Consider the following 26,808-nt stretch of genomic DNA (forward strand, 5'->3'; position numbering starts at 1 on the left):
GGTGGCATCTTTAGCGGAGATCTTCTGATCTGAGAACGCCATTATGTGAAGACCATGTGTGAAATTGTGGAGGGCAGTGACTCCTAAATTATGTGGGGACTCGAAAGAGCTAAAATAGACCCTGGCCCCTAAATGATTTTAATTAGGTTATGTAGGGCTGGGACTAGATAAAACCAGGGAGGCTACTCATGTGATTCTAGGTATCAGGGTAGCCTATAGTTGACAGAGGTCAACATGTTTCGTGTCGTAAGTGCTCAAAATCGAGCAACACTTTTTCAGGACCGTGGGACCACACTCGGGGATTGCTTCAGAGGTAGTACGACAACGATATTGACCCTTTAGTATGATAGCCAGGCCTCCTCCTCTCCCTTCCGACCGGTCTGGCCTATGGATTTGATAGCCAGGGGGTAAAGCTGTGACTAGGTACGGCTCAGAGTGGGGGGTGAGCCATGTCTCCGTCAGGAAGATGGCGTCCGGTTTCCGTTATTCTGACAGCAGGGCAATTTCCGTGCTGTGTTTCGGAAGGGACCTACAATTCAACAGGTACATACAATATTTCTGGATTGTGTCTGCCGGGATTTTGGTGTTGAGGGGATGTTTACAGGCCGGGCAGCGGGGAGGAAGTTTATCTGGTGGGAATCTGTGGGTGCAGCGTGCCACAGCTGCGGTTCTAATGCTGTGGATGTTTGCTGGACTATAGGTCCTTAGCTGGGTGGTATGGAGACCAGGGTTTATGGCCCCGGGTCCCGTATGGTCGCGGATGGGCGCAGACGGGCTTGCCTTTGGCGCGCCAGCGGCGCGCCCGCTGCGCGGTCGTTGGCAGCACATCACTTAAGGTAAGTGGGAGGGGGCGTGGCCGAGCGTCAGTGGGCGTGTCCAGGAGCGAGGGGCAGCAGAGCCACTTTAGAGCCTTAGAACCAGGTCAGCAGAGCTGCTCTAGAGGCAGAAAACCAGGTCAGCAGAGCTGATTTAGAGGGAGAGAACCAGGTCAGCAGAGCTGCTTTAGAGCCAGAGAACCAGGTCAGCAGAGCTGCTTTAGAGGGAGAGAACCAGGTCAGCAGAGCTGCTTTAGAGCCAAGCGACCAGGTCAGCAGAGCTGCTCTAGAGCCACAGAACCAGGTCAACAGAGCTTTTGTAGAGCCAGAGAACCAGGTCAGCAGAGCTGCTTTAGAGCCAGAGAACCAGGTCAGCAGAGCTGCTCTAGAGCCTAAGAACCAGGTCAACAGAGCTGTTCTAGAGCCAACGAACCAGTTCAGCAGAGCTGCTGTCGAGCCAGAGAAACCAGGTCAGCAGAGCTGCTCTAGAGGGAGAGAACCAGGTCAGCAGAGCTGCTCTAGAGCCAGAGAACCATGTCAGCAGAACTGCTTTAGAGCCATAGAACCGGGTCAGCAGAGCTGCTTTAGAGCCAGAGAACCAGGTCAGCAGAGCTGTTGTAGAGCCAGAGAACCAGATGAGCAGAGCTGCTCTGTAGCCTAAGTGTCAGGAATCCCCTCCCGCACATGGATTCCCTTCCACAATGCCACTTCCGTGAACCTGGTGCGCTTGGAGGAGAGCGGACTACAACTCCCAGAATGCCCTCCGGCAACAGTGCCTTATGCAACTCAAGAGTTCTGGTTACCTAACACCAAGGGTAACGCCTAGTTTTCGTGTTATGCAACTCAAGAGTCATGGTTATACAACGCCGAGAGTACTACTTAAGGAGAAGATCACTGGGACTCGGCGTCGGATATTCTGATCTTTGCCGGAGTACCTGGTTGAGGTACACGGACCCGTTGGAGAGTTGAGCGGCGGAAGGAACATTCTAAGGAGCGGAGGAGAGGTGCTGCGTGTGCTTCCTGCCCGTGTCCTGTCCCGTTCTGAGAGCCGTATTCAATGTCATTGGGCACAAGTACCGTTGGTAGAGCCGAAGCTCCCAACGGCCTGACAATTGGAGAAAACGAGGTGGGTGCGAGCCGAAGCTCCCCACCCTCGTTACTTGGGTAAACACACGCCTAGAGCTAAGACGCTATCCAGGAGGTGTTTCCGCGTCTTAGCCATCGACACTCGTAGGAGAACTGGGATAGGTAGAGCGGCTGCTCCCATCCATTCTCTGCACCACCTTGGGTATCATCACTTAAACCCGGCTACAAGAGACACACACTAGGAAGTGTTTCCAGCGTCTTTGTGTTGTGGCAGTACTCTGGGGGATACTGGTAGAGCGGCTGTTCCCAGGTGGTAGAGAGCCCGGCCGGGTGACTCCCACGTGCCCCCCGTAGATTCCACAACCTTGGAACTACCCTTCACAGCGGTCGAGTGGCATTGTCGGCCACTGCTTAGCACTGTGCCCTCCGTTGGAGCATACCGGGTCCGGTGTGCATGCGGAGGACGGTTAGAAGAGCTGTGAATGGGTATCGTACTTTAACTGGTGATTCCAGTACCGGTATTCTTTGTTGTCTGTAGTTGTTTATCTGTTTATTAAATCATCCTTAACCTCCATTTCTCTGGTCCGTCGTCTGTTTGTCCCAACCCCGAGAAAGCCAGGACGTTACACTAAGAACTAGGTCAGCCGAGCTGCTCTAGAGCCAGAGAACCAGGTCAGCAGACCTGCTGTAGAGCCAGAGAAACCAGGTCAGCAGAGCTGCTTTAGAGGGAGAGAACCAGGTCAACAGCACAGATAATCTCATGGCAACATTGAATTCATTCCCGTAAATAGAGCAGTTAATCTCAGGGCAACAATAAAATCAATCGAGTAAATAGAGCAGGTAATCTCAGGGCAACATTAAATTCATTCAGGTAAAACAAGCGTAAATTAAACCAAGGGCATCAGGGCATGAATACCAGATCAAAACATTTCCTTGGTAGGGGCTAATCAATGCAATAGTCCTTACATGACATCAATGCAGGCGATATCACTGTGGCGCACCTTCAATAAGGGTAACACTTTGGGCTGAGGGGATCAGCTTTTGCAGCAGTCCTTGCGCAGGGGGGATCATACTATGGGCAGTTGTCAAGCACCCTAAACCCCCCTCAGGCTGAAGGTAATGCAGGCAGAGTCTTAAGCAGGTTGGGCAGCCCCCTCCCTCGACAGTGGTCGCTTGTAACAGTTGTAAAGGGGCGTGGTTACAGCCCCAGCTTCCCCCGCACTCACCAGTCAATCTTACAGGCCTGTAGGCAGTTCCGTAGTGCACCATCGCTAGCGAGCACCTTGCACCCCTAACCCCAGGTGGCCCGCTCTTCTCCTCACTCGGGGCCTCACCTAGGGGGGGGCAGAGCACTTCTCAGGCCGGCGGAGTCCTCCTCGGGACACCGGCTCCGCCGCGCCGTTTCCCGGAGGGCTCCGGGCTTCCTTCTCTGCCCAGGAGCCAATCAGGTTGCAGCTTACTGGGGGCGGCCGATGACGCGGCCTGCGTCCTGGTTGCCCGGCAACGTGCGCCCGCGCAGCCCGGGACTAGTGCGACCTTCTGCAGTACCGCGTGGCCCTCCCCAGGCTTCGGGGGCCGCAGCGGTGACGGGTGAGCTCGTCCTCGTTCCCAGGGGTGCCGGGATCGGTGATACCCTCCTCAAGCGGCGCTAGGGCCGCGGCAGTGAGTGCAGCCCCAGGTGCCCGGCGCAGCGGCGGTGAGCCCGGGCCTTCTCCACACCGCGTCCCAATGCAGAGGACACAGCACGAGCGCACCGGGCACCGCGCTACGGGACTGCCTACAGGCCTGTAAGATTGACTGGTGAGTGCGGGGGAAGCTGGGGCTGTAACCAGGCCCCTTTACAACTGTTACAAGCGACCACTGTCGAGGGAGGGGGCTGCCCAACCTGCTTAAGACTCTGCCTGCATTACCTTCAGCCTGAGGGGGGTCACAGCGCTTCTCAGGGGGGCAGGTTCTCTTAATACAGCACTAGGATAGCACTGCGCTGGCAAGTGGGAGCAAGCTTCTGCAGTCTAGCGCGTCGAGGGACACAGCGCTTTACCTGGGGATGTCGTCAGCAGGGGTAACACTCAAGGGGTCCCCAGTGCCAGTTGGTGAGACATAGGTAGTAGGCGGTCAGCGCTTCTACCCTCAGCGCCTTGTTGGCCCAGCGCGTATCTTGGGGGGAGTGGATGGCAGGTCTCAGTTGCAGGTTCTTGGGGGGAGAGTAGGGGTTGAGTTGGCAGGCATGAAAGGGCAGGATGGCTCCCTGCAGCACACTGTAGTTGGTCCCCTGGGTCCCCCCTCACTGGGCAAGATCAGCAGGCTGGCAGAGTCCCTCATCTAACTTGGGTACAGCAGGGCCTAAGCTCAGTCAGTCCCAGTAGAGTAGGTTCCTCCACTAGGCCCAACCGCCTATACTCCGGCAGAGGTTCCCCCAGGTCCAGTGGTGCCCCAACTAACTGGTTAGGTTTCCCTCCTTTCCTCTTATACCCCTAGGCCAGGTGACCCTCCTGTAAAGGTGGCAAAGCATAATTCCTCCCTGGGCTGGAAGGTTCCAGGAGCTTCCACATACCTGTCTATGGGACAAAAAGGCGGGACAGCAAGGATACAGTATCAAGATGTCCCAGCCTGCTCCTAACTACTAGTGCGTGTATGCAATGGCCACTCCGCAGTAGCAGGGGCCTGTGGCAGCCATGTTATTAGCACTGCACCTCAGCACTGTTTGGCAGTGGTAAGGCGCCCAGAGGCCTAGGTCCAACAAAAAGATGGTGGCAAAAATGAGGCGAAAAGGGCAACAAAAAAACGGGGTAAGACCACCCTAGGGCTGACAGGTCTAACACTCTCTCTCTACTACTCACTCTCTACTACTCACTCTCTACTACTCGCTCTCTACTACTCTCTACTGCTCACTCTCCACTACTCACTCTCTACTACTCGCTCTCAACTACTCACTCTACTACTCACTCTCTACTACTCGCTCTACTTCTGTCAAGAATTCCTGTCATACAAGGGAAACACGCCCTTATGTAAACAGGAGAGCTGTTACATAACTCAAGGGAAACACGCCCTTATGTAAACAGGAGAGCTGTTACATAACTCAAGGGAAACACGCCCTTATGTAAACAGGAGAGCTGTTACATAACTCAAGGAAAACACGCCCTATAAAGGGAGGAACCGGGAGGTACAAGGCTGTCGGATATTGTGTTTACACCGACGTACCTGCTTCGTGAAGAGCAGTGTTCCGGAGTGGTGCTCCAGTAAGGCAAGAACGGAGGTAGGTCGAGTCGTTACTCCCTGGGCCGTGTCTTGCCCCATCGTCACCTGTGAAGGACCCGGAAGCTCTACCGGTCAACCATTGAGCTTCGCTTTTTGACTCGGCTGAGTCCAAGCGCAGTGGCGCTTTTGCTGGTTGGAGTCGTAACTCCCAGCCCGTCCAGAGACACAGGGACTGCCAGCTGTAACGCACACCAGGAGGTGTTTGCCGCGTTACAGACTCGGAAGTCCACAGGATCGATCGAGCGGCTGCTCTCGGTTCAGTCTTCTTGCTTGTGATTGGGGTATCGGTGACGCATCACCAGGAGGTGACTCCGCGTCCCGGTGCAGTCTGAGGAAGAGGTTGAGCGGCTGCTCCCTTCAGGTAGAGACCCCGGCTGGGTGTTTCCCTGACTCCTCGATTCTCCCCAACACTCTTCGTGCCCCTCACAGCCTACCGATTGGCATTGTCGGCCATTTCATTTCTGCCCTCTGTTGGCATACGCCGGGATCGGCGTATATGCAGAGGACGGTTAGGACCATCCGTGCTGTGGGCTGGTAACGTACTTAGCCTGGAGGATTCCAGTGACTATAACTTTTGTTTGTTCTTTGTATTTTATTTGCCTTCATTAAAAGAACTAACCCTTCACAAGTGGTTGCGTCCTCATTGTCGTGTCTGTTAAACGATCCTGAGACGTTCAGGGCGTTACAAAATATCCGACCTTAATAACACTAACTGTCTCCCGGTCGATAACAGACATGGCAACACTTGATGATGTGCTGGCTGCTTTAGCGGCCATGCAAGTTGAAGTGGCTGCCTCTAGGCAAGAAACAGCCGATGTAAAAGCCAGACTGGATGCTATCCAAATGGACCCGCTCACGCCCAGCACCTCCCTCACGAACCAGACCCCTGCGGTAGTAGTGGAAATGCCGGTAGCCATCCCCTTGGCAACACCAGAGAGGTACAGTGGGGATCCTAACACAGTGAAGGTATTCCTCACACAAGTGGCGCTACATTTATCGTGCAAACCAAAGGCGTTCCCCACGAGTCAGGCTCGTGTGGCTTTCCTTATATCCTATTTGGCTGGAAACGCGGCACAATGGGCCGTACCTCTGGTGAGCAGGGACGACCCCCTCTTATGTGATTGGGGTGCTTTTCGCGAGGAATTCCTGAAGGTATTCGACAGAAGGGCTGACTCGTACACGGCGGACCGTGAAATGCTTGAGTTGAGACAGGGATCCAACGACCTGGTGCAGTATCTCAACGCGTTCCGAAGGCTGGTTGCGGAAACCAAGTGGCCTGTTGCTAAACAGACGGCGCTCCTCCATCAAGGGCTGTGCGATGAGCTCAAGGACGCCGTGGCTCATATTGACCCTCAACCCAAGACATGTGAGGGCCTTATCAACCTGGTATTACGGCTGGAACATAGGCTAAGTGAAAGAATGGGGGATCATGGGAGAAAAGGAAAATCCCTTCCATCCTATGTGACGGTGGGAAGTCCTGAAACTTCCACCGCATCCAAGGGAGAACCCATGGACATCAGCGCAATACGAGCGAGCCTCACAGCCACGGAGAAAGAGTCACGCCGTAAACAAGGATTGTGCCTATATTGTGGCAAAAAAGGCCACTACGTACGTGAATGCCCTGCCAAACCGAAGACGTCACGTTATCGGGCCAACCGGTCGGTAACAGCCGTGGTGGACATACCGGCGGAAAACTAGAGGACTCCAAGACCAGAGAAGGGGCATCTCGGAGTCACTCATCCATCCCTTCACTTTCCAACTCGGTCACTAAGGGACAACGACACCTGTTTATCACGGTGCACGTGGGAGTGCATGACCAGTGGATACCCGTTGTGGCCATGGTGGATTCAGGGGCCACTGGCATGTTTATGGACCACAACGAGGCATGCAGGCTAGGGCTAGTGCTTCTTCCCAAAGCAGTACCCGAAGACGTCTATGCGGTAGACGGAAGGCGATTGGTGACGGGGCCCATCGGACAGCACACGGGGGTCCTTCCGATGAGATATGGGAGGAACCATTTGGAACAAATCGATTTTAACATCATCCGAGCGCCCCAATATGGCGTCATATTGGGATTGCCGTGGCTACAGAAACACAACCCCTTTGTGGATTGGCCAACACATCGCATCGAAATGACGTCACCGTATTGCATCCTGCATTGTGGAATAAGAACGGAATCCCTTGACGCAGATGAGAGCGGGAGTCAGACGGTGGCTACAGCGGCAGAAAAAGATGTGGCTCTCCCCCAGGCTTATCACAGTTTTGAGGATGTATTTGATGAGGTGAAGGCGGAAGTGCTACCACCACATAGACAGTTTGACTGCCAGATCGACCTGGTGCCAGGGGCCAGCGTTCCCAGCGGCAGGCTGTATGCCCTGACGGAGCCTGAAAACGTGCATCTCCGGGGGTACCTGGATAAACTCCTCAAGCTAGGATTCATCCGCCCGTCCAAGTCTCCGGCCGCCTCGCCACTCTTCTTCATCCCGAAGGCTAATGGGGAGCTGAGAGCCTGTGTGGACTTTAGGGCATTGAATGCGATAACCATAAAAAATCGGTACCCCTTGCCTCTCATCAGTGTACTTCTGGAACAGGTCAAGAAAGCTCGTATCTACACCAAGTTGGATTTGAAAGGGGCATACCATCTGGTGCGCATGAGGGACGGAGACGAGTGGAAGACCGCCTTTAAGACCAGGTTCGGCCTTTTTGAGTACCTCGTCATGCCGTTCGGTCTGTGCAACGCCCCGGCAGCCTTTCAGTACTTTTTGAATGAGGTATTCAGAGAGGAGTTGGATATCTACGTGGTCGTATATATCGACGACATCCTCATCTATTCGTCCAGTGTGGAGGAGCACGTACACCACGTCAAAGCTGTGCTCCAAAAGCTGAGGGAAAACATGCTGTTTTGTAAACTCAGCAAGTGTGACTTCCACGTCACATCCGTGGAATTCCTCGGAGTGATGCTGAGTCCAGAGGGACAGGAGATGGCAGAACGAAAGATCAAGGCGGTGAAAGAATGTCCGGTGCCCCAAAGCGTGAAGGACGTCCAAAGTTTCATTGGCTTCGCCAACTTTTACAGGCGGTTTATAGATGGATTTTCAGGAGTGGTGGCCCCAATCACACAGCTACTGAGGAAGTCCAAGGAGTTTGTCTGGTCCCCTGAAGCGAACAAAGCCTTTGAGGCCCTGAAAAGCGCCTTTGGTAAGGCGCCGGTGTTGGCTCACCCCGATCCGGATCTCCCCTACGTGGTGGAAGCGGACGCGTCGGATGTGGCGCTGGGGGCTATCTTGTCCCAACGCAACCACGACACAGGGGTGCTTCATCCCGTTGCGTACATGTCCCGCAAACTCAACGACGCCGAACGCAACTACCATATTGCGGAGAAGGAGCTTCTCGCAATCAAAGACGCCTTCACCGAATGGAGGCATTGGTTGATGGGGGCAAGACATGTGGTATCGGTGTACACGGACCATCGGAACCTACAGTTCATGACGGCCACTAGACACCTTTCTCCCAGGCAGCTGCGGTGGATGATCTTCTTTGCGGGGTTCAACTTCCGCATCACATATCGGCCGGGGACGGAAAACCGGAAGGCGGACGCCCTGTCCCGTCAATCTGCAGTTAAGGAACCATTGCCTGCAACCGAGCGTTCCATCATTTCCCCGAGGATGGTATTGGGGGTTATCCAACCGGATACTTTCCTGAGGGGAATAAAGAGAGGGATCAGGTCATTCGCATGGCGGAGGTGGCTCCTCAGTCACAGAGAATGGCAGCTGAAGGACGGGATACCCCTGAAGGGCAGGTGCCTATTGATACCCACGCCTAGGCTAAGGAAACAAGCATTCATCTGGTGCCATGACTCTCCATGCGCAGGTCATTTGGGCTTTGAAAAAACGGTGGCTAGCATGGGACGGCATTTCTGGTGGCCAACCATGAGAGTGGATGTCAGGAGGTGGGGACAGGAGTGTCCTACGTGTGCTACCATGAAGGCCGACCATGGCCGAACCCAAGGGCTCTTACATCCACTTCCGACCCCGGATAGACCATGGGATAGCATATCACTGGACTTCGTGGTGGGCCTACCGGTAGACCAGGGGATGACGGCAATACTGGTGGTGGTGGATTACTTGACGAAAATGGGGCACTTCATCCCCTGCAAGAGAGTCCCTACGGCCGGGGAATTGGCGTCACTACTCCTAAAGAATGTGGTACGACTGCATGGATTACCTGGGGTGATCGTGTCGGACCGGGGGTCGCAGTTTACTGCGCAATTCTGGAAGACTTGGTGCACTGCGCTGCATGTTAAGACCGCCCTGTCCACCAGCTACCACCCTCAAACGGACGGCCAAACCGAGCGCCTGAACCAAACGCTCAAACAGTATCTGCGATGTTTTGTGGACCAGGGCAGGGAAGAATGGGTCGACTTGCTATGGGTTGCAGAGATAGCCTATAACAACGCCACTCACAGCTCCACACAGTCATCTCCGTTCTATAGCAACTATGGCCAACATCCCAGGTTCTTGCCATTTCTACATCCGTTCAGAGAGGACAGGATTCCCGCCACAGCGGACAGGGTGGCACACATAAAAGACACGTTGATGCGCTCAAGGGCTGTCCTAATAGAGGCCAAGAGAAGATACAAGGCTGCGGCAGATAGGAAGAGAAGGCCCGGGCCACTGTACCGCACTGGAGACTACGTCTGGATATCCACAAGAAACATGAGGTTTCGAAAGAACAGTGTGTTCCATCCCAAGTACATGGGCCCCTATCGAATTACCAAGTGTATGGGTCCCGTGAACGTGAAGGTGTGCTTGCCCCAGTCATTGCGGATACACCCTGTCTTTCATGTATCATTGCTCAAACCAGCACCCTCCAAGCCGTCTGGGACACCTAGGCCGGTATGCGTGGAGTCGGAGGTGGAGTATGAAGTGTCGGGCATACGGGCGTCCAAATGGCGCAGGGGGAAGCTGTGGTACCTGGTTGCGTGGAAAGGCTATGGCCCGGAGGAGCATTCATGGGAACCGGCTGAAGGGGTTCATGCTCCGCGCTTGGTCTCCTTGTTCCATCGGCGTTTTCCTGCCAGCGCTGGACCCGTGGGGAGCCGCTGAGAGGGAGGATGTACTGTCAAGAATTCCTGTCATACAAGGGAAACACGCCCTTATGTAAACAGGAGAGCTGTTACATAACTCAAGGGAAACACGCCCTTATGTAAACAGGAGAGCTGTTACATAACTCAAGGGAAACACGCCCTTATGTAAACAGGAGAGCTGTTACATAACTCAAGGAAAACACGCCCTATAAAGGGAGGAACCGGGAGGTACAAGGCTGTCGGATATTGTGTTTACACCGACGTACCTGCTTCGTGAAGAGCAGTGTTCCGGAGTGGTGCTCCAGTAAGGCAAGAACGGAGGTAGGTCGAGTCGTTACTCCCTGGGCCGTGTCTTGCCCCATCGTCACCTGTGAAGGACCCGGAAGCTCTACCGGTCAACCATTGAGCTTCGCTTTTTGACTCGGCTGAGTCCAAGCGCAGTGGCGCTTTTGCTGGTTGGAGTCGTAACTCCCAGCCCGACCAGAGACACAGGGACTGCCAGCTGTAACGCACACCAGGAGGTGTTTGCCGCGTTACAGACTCGGAAGTCCACAGGATCGATCGAGCGGCTGCTCTCGGTTCAGTCTTCTTGCTTGTGATTGGGGTATCGGTGACGCATCACCAGGAGGTGACTCCGCGTCCCGGTGCAGTCTGAGGAAGAGGTTGAGCGGCTGCTCCCTTCAGGTAGAGACCCCGGCTGGGTGTTTCCCTGACTCCTCGATTCTCCCCAACACTCTTCGTGCCCCTCACAGCCTACCGATTGGCATTGTCGGCCATTTCATTTCTGCCCTCTGTTGGCATACGCCGGGATCGGCGTATATGCAGAGGACGGTTAGGACCATCCGTGCTGTGGGCTGGTAACGTACTTAGCCTGGAGGATTCCAGTGACTATAACTTTTGTTTGTTCTTTGTATTTTATTTGCCTTCATTAAAAGAACTAACCCTTCACAAGTGGTTGCGTCCTCATTGTCGTGTCTGTTAAACGATCCTGAGACGTTCAGGGCGTTACAACTTCTCACTCTCTACTACCCTCTCTGTTACTCTCTACTACTCACTCTCTACTAAAAACTCTCTACTACTTGTTCTCTACTACTCACTCTCTACTACTCTCTAATACTCACTCTACTACTCTCTACTACTCACTCTCTACTACTCTCTACTTCTCACTCTCTATTACTCTCTACTACTCACTCTCTACTACTCACTCTCTACTACTCTCTCTCTACTACTTTCTACTACTCACTCTACTACTCACTCTCTACTACTCTCTACTACTCTCTCTCTACTCACTCTCTACTACTCACTCTCTACTACTCTCTACTACTCTCTACTACTCTCTCTACTACTCACCCTCTACTACTCTCTACCACTCACTCTCTACTACTCTACTACTCATTCTCTACTACTCTCTATCTACTACTCACTCTCTACTACTCACTCTACTACTCTCTACTACTCACTCTCTACTACTCGCTCTCTACCTCTCTCTACTACTCACTCTACTACTCATTCTCTACTACTCTCTACTACTCACTCTCTACTACACACTCTCTACTACTTGCTCTCTACTAAACGCTCTCTACTACTCTCTACTACTCGCTCTACTACTCACTCTCTACTACTCCCTCTCTACTACTCCCTATTACTCACTCGACTACTCACTCTCTACTACTCTCTACTACTCTCTACTACTCACGCTTTATTACCCACTCTCTACTACTCTCTACTACTCACTCTCTACTACTTGCTCTACTTCTCACTCTCTACTACTCTCTATGTTACTCACTCTCTACTACTCTCTACTACTCACTCTCAACTAAACACTCTTTACTACTTGCTCTCTACTACTCGCTCGCTACTACTCTCTACTACTCACTCTACTACTCACTCTCTACTACCCTCTTATACTCACTCTACTACTCTCTACTACTCACTCTCTACTACTCTCTACTACTCACTCTCTACTACACACTCTCTACTACTTGCTCTCTACTACTCGCTCTCTACTACACTCTACTACTCACTCTACTACTCACTCTCTACTACTCCCTATTACTCACTCTACTACTCACTCTCTACTACTCTCTACTACTCACGCTCTATTACCCACTCTCTACTACTCTCTACTTCTCACTCTCTACTACTCTCTACTACTCACTCTACTACTCTCTACTACTCACTCTCTGCTACTCTCTCTACTACTCTGTACTACTCTCTACTACTCACTCTCTACTCTCTATTACTCATCCTCTTCTCTCTACCTCTCTACCTCTACCTCTCTACCTCTACACCTCTACCTCTCTACCTCTCTCTACACGTACACATATGCACATATATATATGCATATATATGCATATGCTTTTATATATATGTATGTGTATATATATACATACATATAAACATATATATAAACTGCATATCTATATAAATACAAATAAAAATGCATGCATACATATACATATATGCATACATATGCATGTTATGTACATGAAAGTTTGAAAAACACTAATAAAAGCAAAGCCACCTAATTACAAACAGAATTGCTTTAACTTAAACGAGGGCGAGACCTATTGCATTTTCAATGCTTGTTTACTTTGGTTCCATCAAGAAGGCATTTAGATGTGTCACACATTTGCCATAAATTCTGAATGTTAGCTCTCTAGTTGCTCATTAGATCACTGTAGTAAAACTACTGCTCACCAGGGAAGTCTGCTGCTGGTATTCAAAGTGCATGTTTTAGTCTGCATGTCAGAATTTTTTAATGAAATAAATGCCCTAATTGTTCTTTCTTCAGCACTAATCATACTTTCTATGGCAAAATGAACCCCCTCATTTTGTTCCTTTTTAAATATTCCAATCAAGATGGCTTCAGGTGTGCAATACGTTTGTCATAAGTAGGACTGTTAGCGCTCTAGTTGTTCTTTAGAACACTCTGGGAAGCTGCAGTAGAACACAAAGGAATCAACTGACAGTCTCTGCCCTTGTTGGATGTACATGTTTTACTGAGAATGTCAGACTTCATTCTCACATGACTGAGCAAGATAATGTGAATTTACAGAAAATATGTTCTCAGTTTAGCTTATAGATCACCTTCCAAACCTCTGTGGGAAAAGCATGAGAAAATAGTTTTCTCTCAAACATGATTCATGATATTACAGCAGAAGGCTTTTTCACATGGTAAAATCACCTTAGAACACACCACAATTCCTAAAATGAGTATGGTACCATCAACAAATGATTTATAATGTAACTAAAGTCTTAAAACCTTCTATTAACTGCAATGCTTTTTAATGAGGTGCTATCATGTATATTGATCCCAAGATGGCTCCCAACACTTCTTGGATGAAGTACTGACAGCCAATCAGATCTCACGATGAGATGTGTGATTAGGCTCAGCCCAGATATATATGTGATTTTGATTTTGATTTTCTCAGGAACTACTGAACGGATTTATACCATTTAAGCAAAAGGCACGACTCTGAACCAAGGTCTACCTTTCTGACAAATTTGGTGTAATTCCGTTCAGCAGTTCGGGCTGTAGCTGCGGCTAAAGGTCCTATGGGAAATTGCATCGGGAAAACACGTTTTTGGACCCCCCTTTTTTCTCAGCCCCCGCTACACGATTCATCCCAAGACTTTCAGGATAGGAGCGGACCGGAGCTGGGCAGAAGTTTTGAACATTTCGCGAAGATTCGTCAACGGGCGCCAAAGTTATTTTGAATAGAATGTTGTGGATTTCCTATGGAAAATAGGTCCTAACTATAACTACCTACTGGCAACCGCCAGTAGGTAATATATATATATATATATATATATATATATATATATATATATATGTATATATATGGTGGAATGGTATGGTATATATATATATATATATATATATATATATATATATATATATATATATATATATATATATATATTCCTTAAATGCAGTTTCTTTGTCTTTGTCATACTCCTGGAACAGTGAATACAATTGGAAAAACCAGGGCTTGTGGGTGAGGTTACCAACTATTGAGTACATTAGTGTTACAATTGAACATTTAAACTCACTGAGATTTCTCATTTCCTCAAGTAATGCGTATAGTATATCCAGACAATATCTATTTTCCTCCTCATTCAGACACTGTATGCAAATTTATCTCAAGTATAGTAATAATGGTAAAAATAAATACCTGCCTGGATTTGACCCGAGAGGGGTGCCATTGAGTACCCAAGCTATAGGTGAACAGTAAAGTACAAAAGAAGAAAGTGTGATGCGATAATATTGGAGCTGTCACTGATAATATCATATATGACATCGGAGTGATGCCGTTGATTATATCATTGGTGAGGAAATCAGCCATTTTAATTGTTATGTCACTTTATGTTATGATTGAGACAGGAGCAGTGTATTTTCATACTGAAGTGTTTTACCAACTCTAAAAGGGAATGAAAGAGAATAAGAAAGAGAGATGAAAGAGCCTAAGTGTGTGTGAGAGAAAACAGAGCAAAAGCCAAAGAGCATAATTATTTACTACTGAAAATATATGGGTGTTATTCTTTTATGCAGCCGTTTGTAGGTCATCATTTGATTTCCACTTTATTGAGGAAGTCTTGATTACAATGTAACCTTACAATTATTTGTGTGCCTTAAGAAGAGGGTGAATTCTTGATTACAAAGTAACATAGTTATTATTTGTTTGTGCCTCTTAAGAAACTGCTGCCAATGTTCAGATTGCCAACAACACCTTAACTCCAGAGCTGAAGGAAAAAGTCGTGAATATTCTTCTCCGAAGACACCTGCACCTGATTTCAAAGCCCCGTCATCAAATTTTAGCCAGATCTGGAAAATGTTCTTGTTGTGGTAAGCTGTAAATGTCCAGTGAACATTGCATTTGTTTCTCATTCCAAAATGTGATTTGTCACGAGACACAAAATAGGCAGAAGGTGAAAGAAAACTGGAACAAGGAAGAAAAAGTCCATGCACTAGTCATGATCCTTAGTCAATATCCAACCTTTCACTGTTCTAAATCGACACCCAGCCCAAGGGGTTTTAACAGTGGGGTGGTGGTTGCTGTTAGTTGACGAAGTGCTAGTCCAGGACATAAGAGAAGTGTCTAGAAAATAGCTCCTTTAGGGAAAATGTATGTTTTAATGTAGATACTTCTCTCTAAAATGTAGACAGGTTTTGATTAATTTTATTGAGTTGGCCCACATATACACAGAAAGACCGGATTCATGACAGAATTTCAAAGCATCCATGTAAGACACATTTACATAAAAAGACTATCAACTTAACTCATTTACATACTCAGTGGCTATCATGAAGAATCTGGCCTGGGTAGAGGCTCTCTGTGCCTATGATGAACTCTACAAATGTTTTACAAACTGAGGCATATCAGTGGGTTCTTTGCATAAACTCTAGTAATATCACAAAATATAGTAACTACTGTAGTGAGTAATTGAGGTAAATATAAATTATCTGTCACTGCAGCTAAAAGAACAACAAAGAATGGATCTGCTCTGGAACTTTCGGACAGTCCACTTCAAGAACAGGTAAGAAAGAATCAAAAGTTATTACTGATGCAACTGAATGTCGGTTTGAAAAACATGCTTGCACTCAATGCTTTTAATCATGCAAAATATGGGCAATGCTGGGTGAGTTGTTTGAAAGATAGACAAAGAGCAAAAGTATGTTTGACTATAAAGTTTTATTGGAGTTTTACATGCCATTTAAAGAACAGCGGGCTGCTAGCCAGCCCATTATGTCAGTGGAGACTGGGACCTGCATGCTCCTAGAGGAAGGCATCCTCCATAGTTTTAGAGACTAATCTCTAAAGCTTTCAATGAAGACACCGGTGCAGCAGTTGCTTTGAAGTGAGAGTACTTTGTGGAGGATTCAGAGTTTTTGTTTTTTGCCCACTCAGCAATTTTTTGCTGTTGTATTTCACTAGCTAACTCCTAAAGCAGGGGTTCGCTTATGAAAAACCACAAAAAAATTGCCTTGATGTGCTTTGAGTTTTTCTAAATGCCTTGAGAGTCATTTGTGTTTGTTCCTCTTCAGGACCGCCCGGATTTTCTTTGTGATCCTGAACAGAAAAAAATTACATTGGAAGGACAGCCCTAAACAGTGATGACCTTCTGATATACACTGATCAATGGCCCTGTAGCAGAAGCTGAGACATCGCCAGAAACCTGGTGCTTCATCCACCCTAAATGCGGCAAACGAAAACAAAGTTTGGTGGACGAGGCAGTCACCACGTTTTGGCAGATGTCCATCATCCACTAAAGTCAAAGTGACCCCCCCCCCCCCCCTTAGTCACTTGTAGCCCACATCTCTAGCACTGCGAACCCATGCTATTTTATTAAGGAGCTTGAACCATTTACTCCACCTGTATTATTATGCTAGTGAATTTGTATGTAGACGGAATGCTGAAAAAAGGAAATATGTTTTCCTGTACATTTCTTCCTCTTGTCCCATATGGACTAGTTGTTTTTTGCTTTCAGAGAATATCAGGCACCACACAGCTAGGGCACAGACAAAAATATAGAGTATTAAGGGAGAACATGACAATAGTAGTGCGTAGCAGTACTTTATCAGTGAACCCACTCTGTCACATGTGGTTAGCTTCAACAATAAAGAAGAGGTTGATTTGTAATCAACCAGCCACTTGGGAAGCTTAGGCGTCATTGTTGCGGCTGAGTTTAACACAGCTGTCATTGAACCAAAATGACTATTAAAATGGAAGTTGCATGACACATCTTGCTCCCATGATGTCATCACGGATAGAGCTATATTTGACTTTCCACACTGGTGCATCAAAAGATGTTTTATCCCATAGCTTTTCACTCTTTTACTGTCATCTGGCATCATAGATGTAGACTCAGATGCTTGACTTGGGCACTCAGTAGGACTTGTCTCAATCGTGAGGCCTGGCGCCAATAAACATCAAGGCAGATGCTTAAAATGTGATGAATCTCTTCTAATGGACTTGCCGAGATGTTGAGCTGTTACCATTTGTCCTTTACTAGTCACGACTCTCAATGGATCAGCATCAAATGGAGCATCAGTCTTGCATTTCTGTTTTTGTTTGACCAGGACCCGGTTTTCTTCTTCAAAAACCATGTCCCTAGCGCATCTGTGCTTATCTGCATAGGTCTTCATCTTGCTTTTGTGAGAAGTGTTCGTGACACGAATGTCATCAGTGGCTATTACTCGGCTCGGAGTCCATTGTGGTAGCTTTAACCCATTGGTTCTCCCAAACAGCAAGGTGGGTGGGCTTTCACCTGTTGTGGAATGGGGAGTTGATCAATAGGCACGAAGGGCTGGACATAAGGCTGACCTGAGATTGATTCCTTCAAGCAAAGTGTGCTGAACAACTTTCTTCAAGATTCCCATAAATCATTCAATAACACTATTTGCCTGTGACCAGAGAGTTGTGCGTTTCTGATGCTTGACATTCAAGCGATTAAGAAAGTCTTTAAACTCTCTGCTATTGAAGGGTTGACCATTGTCAGATTTGAGAATGGAGGGAACACTCCACGCTGCGAAAATATCCTATGGCATCTCCATGATTTTTTCATGGATGGTTGAAGATATATCTACCACTAAGGGAAAACATGAGTATTCACCAATAACTACCATGAGAGGATGGCCATTGTTTACGAGTCCAAAGAAATCAACTGCAATTTTCACTCCTGCTTGCTTAGGAAGGTCACAGATATTTAGCAGCTGCCGTGTTTTCTTGGGAGATAAGCAGTTACACAGGTGAAATGCTCTCAGTTCCTTCTCGACTCTTTGGTCAAGGAAAGGAAACCACACTCGGTCTCTGAGGACTGTCTTGGTGGCTACAATGCCACAATGTCCTTTGTGTGCCAGTTCCATAACTTGTTGTTTTAAGCTTGCAGGTATGACGATTCTCAAACCTCTTAGTATACCTTCTTGAGTGACAGAAAGTTCCTCCTGCACATTTTTGATATTCAACATCATCTGTGAGAAGTCGAGTATGTTTTTTCCATTATTGTGTTGCAATTATGTCCTTGAGTGTGAGCATCTCTGTCTGTGTTGGTAGCCACAATGATCTGCTCAATGGATAGAGTATCAGTCTTAGATAGACTTCTGCTGGCATAGGCCGCAATGTGTCTCTGATCATTTGGATGTCCATTGTGTTCAGCAAGGACCGCGCCCAACCACACCAGGCTTTCCTCTACTACAATCTTAGTATGCAACTTTGGATCAAAGTAAGCCATTTCAGTTGCATTTTCAGTTGCATATTTGATTTTCTCGAAACTTCGGTCACATTCAGAGAAGATCTGGAAGGGAATATTCTTCTTTGTCAAGTGGGGCACTCACCGTGGCAAAGTCACAAATGTATCTGGAGCAGTAGCTAGCCATGCCTAAGAAGGATCACATCATGGTTACATCTTGCAAGGGGATGACAATGCTTGTACTTTTTCAGGATCAGGAGTCATTCCCCTTTCAGAGAAAATATGCCCAATGAATTTGAGTTTTGTTTTGTGAAACTCACACTTTTCAGTATTTAAAGTGAGACGTCAGAGAGCAATCAGCATACTTGTGTGAGAGCTTTGTCATGCTTCTTTTGTGTGGCACCAAACACTAGTATATCATCACTGTATTTAAAAGCATATGTCATAGGGTGAATTACTCAGTGAATGATATCATGAAAGATTTCTGCAGCCGATGACACACCAAATTAGTAATGTACCTACAATTCTCTTCCAGCTCCAATTGCTGGTATCCTTTGTTCAAATCAAGACAAGAGAAGACTTTGGTGCCATTCAGATGTGTAATCATGTCCGCTATGTGTGGACCTGGATGTCTTTATCTCTCGATTGCCTTCTAGTCCTGGCACTTATCTACACAAATGTGCACTGCACCTCCACTGTCCTTTTTTGGCACTACCAAAATAGATGAAACCCATGGCGTAGGACCAGTAGAGCCCTCGATGATGTTATGCTTTAATAATGTTGCTAGTTCTTTCTCAACGGCCTCCTATAAATGAAAAGCAATCTGATGGTGTCACTGAGCAACAGGACAAATGTCCACATTAATGTGACGTTGCACCTTTACTGTCTTTAGTTTCCCTAATCCATTAAACAAGTGATGGGAATTGACTTACAATTTTAGAATGTGCATTGAGGTTGTAGTTGATAGATATCAGTCTCATGTCAGCAGCAGTGTAGAAACTTAGTAGACATGCATTCAACAAAGTACCTTCGAGGACCTTAATTGGAGCTTGTACTGTTGTTTTCTTTTGCCTCATGATCGCTACAAACGACCCTTGACTTTGCAATGGCGTAGAAGCAGCCCATTTGTACACCTATATTTTAGATGGTAATAGACCTGGTATCAGAGACAGTTTGTTATATTTTTCTCCCGGCATGATATTGATCGATGCACCACTGTCTATAATAAAAGTTATAGGGCAGCTATTCATCTTTAGCGTGATCTTGGGGCACCTGCCAAATGACTTTTGTCGCGTCACGTGGCAATCTCTCTTTGACATGTGTTTTTGTTTGTAAGCAGCGAATCCTACATGTGCAAGTCGTTCTGTGGTCAACATCTCCATTGCGCATCTATCTATCTTCTTCACTGTCACTCAATGATGACATTGAAGAGCCTTTGGAAGATGAATTTTATGACGATCGACTTCGCTTAGTCTCTACTTGCCTCAATTGATGTTGCAGTTTGACCTTGTGGGCATAGCTAAAATGCTTCTGGAACTTTCTGGCGCCCATTTTCTCTTCTCTTTCGCTTTGCAGACCGTTATGAAGTGGTTTTCTTTCCCACAACCTTCGCATAGCTGTCCAGTGGCGGGACATTTACCTTCATGTGGAAAAAAGAATCCACATCAGAAACACAATTTCTTTTCCTTTGGAGGCATCGTCTTCTGAGCCTCCACTTTGTGTTTGTGCTTACTTCTCATGATCAATGCTAATTCATTCTGGGCTCTTCCAGCTTCCATATCAGCAGCCTGTCAATCTGAGCGTCACTCAGCACTCGCAGCCATGAGTACCTTCTCTAGACCGAGTGTCTCTCTCAATATTTGCCGTCTGAAAGGATCAGATAGGCAGCCATCGGTGACTGAGATGTGTGGCGACTTCGCCATTAAACTCATTGAACTTACAGTGCTTGATGAGGGTATCATGTCTTTCGACAAACTCATGCATCATTTCACCAGCTCACTGTCTTGCCTGGTTGAAAATGTATCTTTCATCGTCAGCATTCGACTTTGGATTGAACTTGGATTACAACATTTATTTGATTTGACGGTATACTTCATCAGCTTGTGATATTCCCTTTATCACTTTTTTCACTCCATTACCTGCAAGGCTATTAAAGTATTTGAAGATCTTTTTGTCATCTACTTCTTCTAGAGCATCTATGAAGTCAACAAATGCTTCAATCCTTGCAGTCCATCTGGGTCAATTATTCTGTTTTTTTGCTATGTTGAATGGTGGTAGTGCTTTCAGGAACACAGCAGCATCATAACTTGTGTTGTAACTTAATGATGTTGAGAGCATAGGCTGTCCTGATAATGGTTGCTGCTCACTCGGACGCATCAGCTGTGTGCTTGCATATGGGTAATCGCGCCCAGGCTGATGTCGTGTGGTGCCATTTTCTTTTTTGACGGTGAGTAATGGTTTTGAGTCTTGTACATGTTTGTCACTAGTCTCAACATGCACTGTACCTAGTTTTCGTTGCCTTTAGCATTTCTTTGCATCTGGTCGTCTGTCTTTAGCGCTTTCTTGCGCCTGGCTGTAGCTGTCTTTAGAGTTTTTTCATATCTGGCTGTAGTTGCCTTTAGCGTTTCTGCTTTATATGGATGCTGGCTCTGTGTTATGCTGTGGCGCAATTTCTCTTCTTGATCCTTCAAGTGGTCATCGATAAAAAGGGGGTTAAAAAAGTGTGTTTCCCATGTTAACTCACATAGACTCTTCAGACACTCCTGCAGCCCGATCTGCTGAAAGGAATTACACCAAATTTGGCCAAAAGTTAGATTTTGTTCCACAGATCATGCTTTTTGTTATTTGGTGTCAATCCATTCAGCAGTTTGCAAGATATTAAAGGAAATCCAAATTTGTATATCACAAACCTTCACAAATAATGACAAGCTCAGGCAGAGATCTGCAGAACCCTGATTGACTACCAACACTTCACCTAGGAAGTGTTGGCAGACATCTTGGGACTCAGCTGAGTCCCAAAACAAACACGTAAAAAAGGAAGAGGCAGGGAACAAATACCCTTATATCCTAACCCCCTAGCCTTGGTCCTGTAGTCCTAGAGGGAACGCCGGCAGGATAAAAAATAATTTCTATTTTTAAAATGTTGCGTGCTTATTTTCAAACAAAGCTTGCCAGGTCCCAGGGCATGCCAATGTGTATTGAAAAATGGAGGTGGGGAGCACAGCCCCCCCCTCCAAGGGCTAGTTTATGCCCCATGGACCACCACATCCCCAGGGCTCTAGTTAATATAAGCTGGGGTGCTCGCAGACCCCCCCAGGCCCCAGGGTCCACCACCTCCATGGGTCTTTTCTTTAAAAAAAGGAGTGGGGCCTCACAGACCCCTCTTATGAAGCTTCAAAAGCCCCAGGGACTACCACCTGCTGAACAAAGGAGGGAGGCTGCAAAGCCCCCCTCCTGAAGCCATTATTTTACCCTGGGGACTGCCACCCCCCAAGGCCATCTCGCAATGTCCTGGTGTTTCCATCCCCGGGACATAACAGTTTGCTTTTGCTTGGCAGGATCTGACAGCTCCCGCCAAGCAAAAGCAAACACTCTGCTTCCAGCAAGCGGGAGCTGTCAAAGTGCTCCCACATGCAAGCAGGAAAAGAGATTTAACTATTGCTCTTGCACGCAGGGAGCTGCATTTCCAGCAGCTCCCTGCATGCAAGAGCAAAGCTGGCTCCTGCAGGAAGCGGGGAGCCGGCTGGGACGCGGGGCCCATGAGGCTGTCCCTGTGATCCCATAGCACATTGGGTGAGACCAGGGGACCCAGAGAGACATGGCAGAGGCAGGGGGGATGGGATCCCTGAGGTTAGAATCAGCCCGGGGAGGAGGGCTGCATAGCCCCCACCCCATTGAACTATGCCTGGGCCCTGGGGGATGGGGTCCCCTGGGCCGAAATGATCCCAGGGAGGGGGACTCTCCCATTAAGTTCTGTTTTGGTCCTAATGCTCATTACCAGGAATTAAACCTCAAGAGGAGGCATTTACAAATATAAACATATCTTTCTTTTCAATCTTTATTTCGGCAATATTTCAGCCATAAAAGAGCACATAAAATGCTATACACATTAAAATTACAATATTGGAACAGCATCTAAGATAACATAAGCAAATGCAAAGCAGGAATGGAAGTCACTGTTAAAATACATCATTGTAGCAATAACTGGAATTACATAAGCAAATATTAGCCAGGCTACTAGGCACTATTTGATAATATAAAACTCCTTTTAATCCAGAAGGCATGCAGATACTTAGCTAGAGCAAATACAATATGTCCTGCAGTTTCAGTCTTAAAAACCCTTAGTGCATCTGAGCACTTCCTAAATCCTAGATTCCTACAAATCGGTACAATCCAATTCTGCCTTGCTCTACTGTAGAGAGGACAGAAAAAAAGAATGTGGCATTCGTCCTCTTTATTCATACCACAGCCAAGACAGTGTGAGGACCTGGTCGGGGTCCATTTGCTGGTTAAACACGCTAGGGGGAGTGCACCAAACCTCCATTGTATATATAGCTTCCTAGCCATAACAGGGAAAATTACATCCAAGAAATCTTCGAATGAGTATACAGATTTGATCTCTATGAATGATTTTACCATGGTACCATTCTTTGAGTCATGGAGCCATGCATTAGAACATCGAGATCTGTATAGCTCAGTGTGACACCAAGATATTGGAAGGTGTGAACTCTCTCGAGTGCAACCGAATCTAGGGTGGGTGGTGGCCTGGTGTATAACGGAGGATTAAAAATCATGTATTTGGTCTTATCTACATTAATCTGTAGACCATGCTCTCTACAGAAGTTATTAAATCCTTCCAATATACGTTGGATACCCATTGGTGTCTTGGATAGGAGCAGGGTGTCATCAGCAAACATTATAGCTGCTACTTTCCTGCCTGCCAGCCTGGGTGCATCGTTATTAGGAACTGCATCCAGACTGGCTATCAGTCCATTAACATATATACAGAACAGGGTAGGGGCCAGGACACACCCTTGCCTAACTCCCTTGTTTACAGCGAACCTAGCGGACAGTACACCTCCTCTTGCACACCTGACCTGAGCAAAGTTGCGAGTATGCAACCTCACCAATATTCCCAATAGGGAATTGGGTACACCCAAATCACGTAAAACAGCCCAAAGTTTACCCCTAGGAACAGTATCAAACGCAGAGCGTAAGTCAACAAATACCATGTGGAGGCTGCCACCCTCCAGTACCACAGTCTTCCAGTACAGCATTACTAAACGGAAGATCTGGTCCATGGTAGATGTTTTGCTTCTAAAGCCAGCCTGATAGGGAGAGAGGATATCATTCTCGTTGATCCAGTCCTGCAAGCGATCTAAAATGAGTCTTGCCATTATTTTTTGTGGGACGTCAATGAGACTAATGGGCCTGTAATTGACAGGGAGCAGGGGAGAACCCTTTTTATATATAGGTATAATTTCCGCTCCCAACCAAGAGCCCGGGACCTCTGCACCGTGCAAAATTTAGTTGAAGAGGGCACATAAGTACGGTGCCCATATCTTAGGCTGATCTTTAAACATATCCCCGGGTACCTTGTCTATACCAGGTGCTTTGCCCGTTGCTAGTTTTCCTATGGCAATGGTGACATCCTCTACGGAGAATTCCAAAGCTTCGGCGTCCCCCGCAGAGGGTAAGTGAAAGGGCAGAAGATCTAAATCAGAGGTGGCAGCGTATAGAGTTTTAAAGTGGGATTCCCACACCACCGGATCAAGATTAACTTCAATTGCATTGCGGGGTTCCGCACACCCTGAATTCACAATGGCCCAGAATCTACTCGGTTCCTTGTTAGCAAGAGCAGATGATAAATTTTCCCATCTCTCCCAATCCCAATCTATTTTTGCCTGTTTTAAAACTTGTTTGTGGGCAGTCCTGAGTGAGCAGATTGTTATCTTGTCACTGCCGGTTTTGATGGCATTAATCAGATCAGATTTAGCTCTCCTACATGTGGCATTATACCATGATGAGGAGATAGTCCTGGGTTGCCTGGGGGGAGCGATAGGGTTTAAAATGCCTGCAAGGGTATCGATTAGTTCCCGATGAACAGTGAGCAGACGTGCAGAATTGACCTTGGACCGCCCTTGAGCCCAGATATCACTTGCCATTTTGAGCAGGGGAAGAATAGATGAGTATAGGCTTGGCAGTGCATCCCTCCTTTCACGCAGGGTTTCCCACTTTACCCTCCTCCTGTTGTTAGTAAGAACCAGGCCTAGATCGGCGGTTGGTTCCGTGTGGGCTTTAGCAGATATGGGCAATTCCATTTTCAACAGCAGGGCGTTATGATCGCTGTCCGTTCTGTTCACAACCTCCAGATCCACAATTTTGGACCACATCCTGGTCTGAACCATGAAGTAGTCTAAGTGGGATTCTTGATCTTTTTTGTTATAGGTACATTTGGAGGGAATGTCTGAGGGCATCCGACCATTAACCGCCCTAACTGAATGTTGCAAGGTTAGAGTCATAATCTGCATGGCCAATGGGGTCCATGCCTTTGCATAGGTGGACCTACACTGCGGGATGCCCCAGAACTCATCTTCATCCTGCAGTGCCCCCTCACTCACCCCTTGGAGGGGCTCGTAATGGCAATTGAGGTCTCCTGCAATCACACAGTGAATATCATGGTCCAAGGATTCAAGAAAGGATGATAGTTCCCCTACGGTGTTAGATTCCTTAGCCATAGTAGTAGGACGTGAATATACATTCACAACTGCCAGTTTGTATAAATTAGGCCAGGACAGTTGGACACATAGAATATCATCCGAATGAGTCTGAATCAAATCCACCCTGCAACCCAGGTGTACACCTATCCATGTTGTCAGACCACCAGAGGGGCGGCCCTTGCCTCCCCACCGAGCTGCGATGTTAAAGGTCACGAACCCGGCTCTATGGACCTCCTCCCTGGCCCAGGTCTCCTGCAGTAAAAGCACATCAGCAGTGTCCACAAAAGAGCCCCAAGCAGGACAAGCTAGCTTATTATTTAGGCCTGCCACATTCCATGATAGTAAGTTCATGCATTGGGGAAGACACGGGTGATGGGATGAGGGATCTGGTAGAGAAAAGGTGCTACTCTGCTGGTGGGGATCGGTTTCCCCATTTGAGATGGAACTAGCACTATGGAAGGTGACTGGCGTTGGAAGGGGAACAGAAGACTGTATAGAGTACACTTGGGGGTTGCTGATGCTATTACTAATACTAGTCCCCACTGTAGTAGAGGTGCACCCTTTGATACCAGGGGACAAATTCCTTTCCTTAGGCAGCTCAGTGGGCTCTGAGCCTAAAATACTGCCCCCCAAAAAGCCCTGAGCTACATGGTTGAACCTAGCCAGTCAATCAACCTGGTCAAGACAACTAAACCTGTTTGAGCAGACAGGATAGGCCCATTTTGGGTCAGATGGGACTTGTCTTGATTTCCCACCACCTCCCCTTAACGAGTGCGAAATATGGGTCCAGCACTCTCTTCTGTCCTCAATTGATCATTTGGGTAAAAGTAGGAGAGGGGACGCACCCCAATTTTAGTGTCTAGGCGGGGTTGTTCCCAGTTGCAGATATAATCTGCTGTCCTGGCGTCCCGAAAATTAACTATGACACAATCGCCGGTTATATTTTTAGGGGTGTGCCCCACCCACCCCACCCTTCTAACCATAATGATCTCACAACTAACCTGCGGTGGCAAGGGCCTATGATTTGAGAGCCAATGGATTGCCTTATTTTTCAGGTTGGAGAACTCCTCAGTGCTATGGTCATTAATTTCGGGGACCCCTGTAAGAACAACCAGGTAGGGACTAGCTTCCGGGGGCAGGTCTAATCTAGAAATAGGCCTGGAAGCCTCACCCTGGGTTCGCTTTCTCGCTGTCCTCGCATTGTCACTGTTATTAACCAAGGGGGCCTCTCCCAAGATGTTGCTATCTATATGATGGTCAGTGGGGGGCCTAGCTTCATGATGTGCTAGTGAGGGAATGTTAAAGGTGGCTGGAGCTGCCAACGATGTAGCTGTTGGGAAGGTTGGTGGCCGCGAGGCTGTACATTGGGCCGTGGGGACTGGTAAAACCCCGGCCATAGTGGTACAGCGACAATTACAGAGGCATGGGGGGAGTACTTTATTGTTAGCACCCTCAGTTAGACCCTTAATTTGTTGTTCGAGCTTAGTAAGAAGGGTCACCATTCCCTCCAACCTAGATTCCAGGGGTCCCAATAAGGTGCGCAGCAATAGATCTAATTGCTGCGGAGGTATTGCGTCCTCGGGAGGCTGTGGCATAAGTGAGGGAGAAGCGGGTACCTGAGCAGGGTAATCCCCAAGGGACTTAGAGGAAC

The 26,808-nt window shown here is 47.7% G+C and overlaps 1 protein-coding gene across 1 annotated transcript in view; it reads left to right on the forward strand.

The window, feature by feature from the left end:
- The window catches only part of LOC146810881 (electrogenic sodium bicarbonate cotransporter 1-like), a 358,834-nt gene that overhangs the window by 97,765 nt on the left and 234,261 nt on the right, over positions 1-26,808 (forward strand). Inside the window, exons 3-4 of the mRNA XM_085617923.1 lie at positions 14,945-15,094; positions 15,725-15,786. Coding sequence (XP_085474049.1) covers positions 14,945-15,094; positions 15,725-15,786 — 212 coding nt within the window. The remainder of the gene's footprint in view (positions 1-14,944; positions 15,095-15,724; positions 15,787-26,808) is intronic.

This window comes from Triturus cristatus, chromosome 7, assembly GCF_964204655.1.
Source record: "Triturus cristatus chromosome 7, aTriCri1.1, whole genome shotgun sequence".
NCBI lineage: Eukaryota > Metazoa > Chordata > Amphibia > Caudata > Salamandridae > Triturus > Triturus cristatus.